Below are 4,232 nucleotides of genomic sequence, written 5' to 3'. Positions count from 1 at the left end.
AGAGGAAGGGGAGGGTGAAGAGGAAGGACAGAGGGAGGACAGAGGGAGGACAAAGAAAGGACAGAGGGAGGACAAAGGAAGAACAGAGGCAGGGCAGAGAGAGGACAGAGAAAGGACAGAGGGAAGACAGAGGAAGGACAGAGGAAGACAGAGGGAGGACAGAGGAGGACAGAGGGAGGACAGAGGAAGGACAGCGGAAGGACAGCGGAAGGACAGAGGAAGGACAGAGGGAAGACAGAGGCAGGACAGAGAGAGGACAGAGGAAGGACAAAGGAAGGGCAGAGGAAGGACAGAGGGAGGACAGAGGGAGGACAGAAGAAGGACTAGTTTTCTATAAATCGTTGTCAACAAACGTTCATACTAAAAAATAATTACAGATATCAGAGCAACATACTGAGTGAATAGGCGCTTCATTCTTGTCGTATATTTCTTATAATTATTTATTTAAATTGTTTATTAATTATATTATTAATAATATTATTACGATATTTTAAGTTTCCTCCATTAAAAGTGCAAGCTTGTTGCGAGAAGTGAGTGAACGCGTGTTGCTAGTGATTCTCAGGCAGAGCCAGAGCTGAGAAGCCGCCTGCACCCTGAGTGTCAGAGCTTCCTGCCTCCTGCGCAACAACGTTGAGCACTGGCTCTGTGCACGCAGGGTATAGGGCATAAGTAGCTGGTGTTCATCTGGTAAGCATCAGGGGGAGGAAGGGGAGGGAGGAGGGGGAGGGAGAGGAAGGGGAGGGAGGAAGGGGAGCATGCAGCATCTGCCCCCCCCCTCCCCAGCTGCCTTTCTTCCGCCACCAAAAAGAAGAAGCCGGATATCTCATATCCCGTTTGCGAAACCGGATTTTTATTTTCGCCCGAGAAAGCTTCACCATCTGACAGCATTGCTCCACCGCACCCTCACCCCTCCCACCCCCACAACCACACCTCGCACCCCAAGCTGACTCACAGTGTGTGTGCATGTGTTGGTGTTCGCGTGGGGCGGCGCGTTTCTAAGAAAGTGCGTTCTGTTGTGGTTGGCAGTTGGCTAAGTCTCAGCTGGCAGCTGAGCGGCTGAGCCCGTAACGGCAGCTACTGGTAGCAATGTGAGTGAGGGAGAGAAGGCTGGTAGGAGGTTAGTATGCGGTGGGCCTGTGTGGCGCAGAAATATTTCCACGCCCAGAACAACTGTAACAACAGCCACAACGTCCTTCAAAACATCGGCAAGGGCAAAGCATGGCATAGAGAGGGATTAACGACATGGCTAGAGGACGGAAAAATTAACTCGACCGTGTAATTGTACGCATTTATTTTTAATAATTTGAGCACGCGGTGGGCATTAATATCAATATATCGGGAGTAAATCAAATAATATGCTTTATATCGATTCCTGAATATACCGGTAACTGTCTGGAGCATATAAAGGTACAGAGCTAATGACAGGGGGGGTAGGTAAGTGCAGCCGATCATAAAGCAAGCAGGTGCCATCATGCGAGTGTGACAGATACATCACACTTGCTATATATTATAAGTGTAGGCACATATAAAGATATATATATATATAAACATACATAGGGGTAGCAATAAGTGTTTTGTCGCCGGATGTTGTGTTGAGCGGGCAAATGTTAAACGTTGCACAGAGTGCGAGGCAAGTGAAAAATAACAAGGAAGCTGATTCATAGGGTCGCACCCATTATTTTCCCCGGGGGAGGGGGAGGCAGTCGGGCAAACCACGTAAAAAACCATATATAAGATATGAGTATGATATACATGTTTGTCATATAGCATTACATAAAAATGTTTAGTAAAATTGTTCTTTTCATGCTCAAGGCCTGCAGCTACTACTAGCATGCTAACATTCCTTTATGAACTTCTTGTAATAAAGTATAATTAGTATGCTCATGCATGCAATACTTTGTAAAACTGTTTATGCCATATACCTGTTTGTGCCATCACTGAACTATGCTACCATCACAGTATTGTAGATATTCTGTATAATGTATAACGTAATGTACATGTGTTTCTAGAAAATAATTTTTTTTTAATTTGATTTATTATTTTTTATTAATTCTTTTATTAAAGGACATTATAAAAAAAAGCGTAGGACATGTACTTACGGATCGCTTGGGCGCGGAAGCAGACGACCGAGCTCCATGATACGATCGTTGATGTTGTACCGCCGCTTTCGCTCGACTAAAACAAACAAGAGAGCATATCTACGTAAGAATGGGCGGGAGAAAAAACCCACGACCTCGTTAGACTTTGCTCCCCTCAAACATTTAACTTGCCGAGCGCAGGGTGGTGAGTGCAGTGGGAGTTTGCGAACCGCGTGCAACGTTTAGCAACCGCATAAAAGCATCGAGTCGACAGTGGGGGTCGTGCAAGACACCGACTCCGCCAGTATCAACCCCCTCCTGCTGTGCAACCTCTCTAATATTTATCTAATATTTATTTGATTTTTTATTTGAACTATCAAACTATCTACCAACACTTCCACTAAGGTCAGGGTCCACGCACGCATAAAATCCATCGCCAGCATCAGCAATAAAAAGCGGTTGAGCAGAGTTTGGCGACGGTGCGCTGTGCACTTGTGGGAGGGAGTGCAAATACCCTTCTATCGGTAGCTAGCAGGCGAAGCTGCGATAAGATACTTCGTATTTCCACACGACTTTTCAAAGCGGAACCAGGGAGAAAGCACCACTTGCATCACTAACCAACCCATCCCTCCCCAACCGACAAGTCCAGACTGTCAGATCTATCTGTTGCTCAGGTGCAATCTGTGTGGGAACTCTGTCGCAGGAAAGGGGGCAAAATAGGGGGTTAAAATAATAAAGGGTTGAAACTTGAATAGAATCATGATGACACTCCCAACACCCGCTCTAACGTGCTGCATACTAACTGGGGTTAATAATGGCCCTTAATAATAATAATGGCTTAATAAGTGTCATTATGACATTGTTAATTAAGTTCATTGTTATAATCCAAAACATGAATAAGTTCTTTTTAACCAACGTTTAAAATTATTGTTTGGTTAAAAAGAACTTATTCATTTAACGTCATTACGACAATTCGTCATTATCAACCCCCGATACGAAAAGTCCACGTGTACAAATCCAACCGCGTCGCCACGGTAACCGACAGATCGGCCGTTATGAGAGACTCACTCTTGTTGTGATTGTCCTTCTTCTGCCGGTCCTTCTGGATGGCGCGTATCTGACCGTCGGACAGCTCTAGTGGCTCCTGCTTGATAACGAGGTCCGTGGGGCATGACGACGACGGCGGGCTCAGGTTGTACGCGTCGCCCATCAACGTCGACGAGGGCACCTGGTGGCGACGACGAGAAACAAAATTATTATCCCGGATTTCACTTCAAGAAGTAATTCAATTTTAAGTGCAATGATCTTATTTGAAAAATGCAAAGCGGAAAGTAAAGGTGGAAGTCAATTGGAAGTAAATTAATTTGGAAAGTAAACGGGAAGTAAATTGGAAGTAAATTATTGGATTGGAAGTAAATTGGAAGTAAAATGGGTCCGAGGTAAATTATTCTTATTACATAAATAATTTAAACGATTTAGTGATATTTAAACATCTACAGTGGAAACTTTGCGGCGCACTTTAACTCGTTTTTCGGAAAAACCCGGTTTCGCTACTGCTGCCTAACTGACACGAACTTTAAACTTCGCGAAATCCCGCACCCGCTTGCTATTTCATCGGGGGAAAGACATTGGGCGTACACTACTCCTTTCTACCTCCTGCGTCCCTGTATTGGGACAATCCAACCAAGCAGCTAGATTCTTTGAGTATTTACTGTCGTGTGAGTGAAGCAGTGGCATCATCCGACTGCTGGTAATATTAGATAACTCACTAATCAGTTGCGGCCTATTCAAATATCATCCCTAGCATTAGTGTCAATGTGACAACATCGAGCAAAGACCTAATGCTAGCTTACGTTAGCCTGTGTTGTCTGTAGGCTGTACATGTCTTATCTTTCTATCATTTACTCCAGTACCACTCCCTGCTTCTTCTCAACTTCATGTGCCTTCTCTTTCTTTCCCACTGGCCCTCTCTCTTTCTCTTCCTCCCCCCATCTCTCTTCTCCCCGTCGCTCACTTTTCTGTTATCCTTCTTCATTACTTCCCTCTTCCTGTCCACCCTTAATAGTGAAAACTATATCTCATAGTTGTAACTATATGTTATAGTTATAATTATAACTTATCTTACTATAAATTGGGGATTTTCTGTGTGTGTGT

The 4,232-nt window shown here is 44.4% G+C and overlaps 1 protein-coding gene across 6 annotated transcripts in view; it reads right to left on the bottom strand.

Moving 5' to 3' along the window:
• The window catches only part of LOC106813215 (transcription factor E3-like), a 52,927-nt gene that overhangs the window by 1,536 nt on the left and 47,159 nt on the right, over positions 1-4,232 (bottom strand). For all 6 annotated transcript variants that reach the window (XM_014817289.1, XM_014817290.1, XM_014817294.1 and 3 more), the window contains 2 exons: positions 3,147-3,306; positions 2,100-2,175 (listed from right to left, as the gene is read on the bottom strand). In XM_014817289.1, coding sequence (XP_014672775.1) covers positions 2,100-2,175; positions 3,147-3,306 — 236 coding nt within the window. The remainder of the gene's footprint in view (positions 1-2,099; positions 2,176-3,146; positions 3,307-4,232) is intronic.

This window comes from Priapulus caudatus, unplaced genomic scaffold (genome assembly GCF_000485595.1).
Source record: "Priapulus caudatus unplaced genomic scaffold, Priapulus_caudatus-5.0.1 Scaffold740, whole genome shotgun sequence".
NCBI lineage: Eukaryota > Metazoa > Priapulida > Priapulimorpha > Priapulimorphida > Priapulidae > Priapulus > Priapulus caudatus.
Note: the sequence above shows the minus strand (reverse complement) of the source record. Positions and strands in the feature narration are given on the sequence as shown.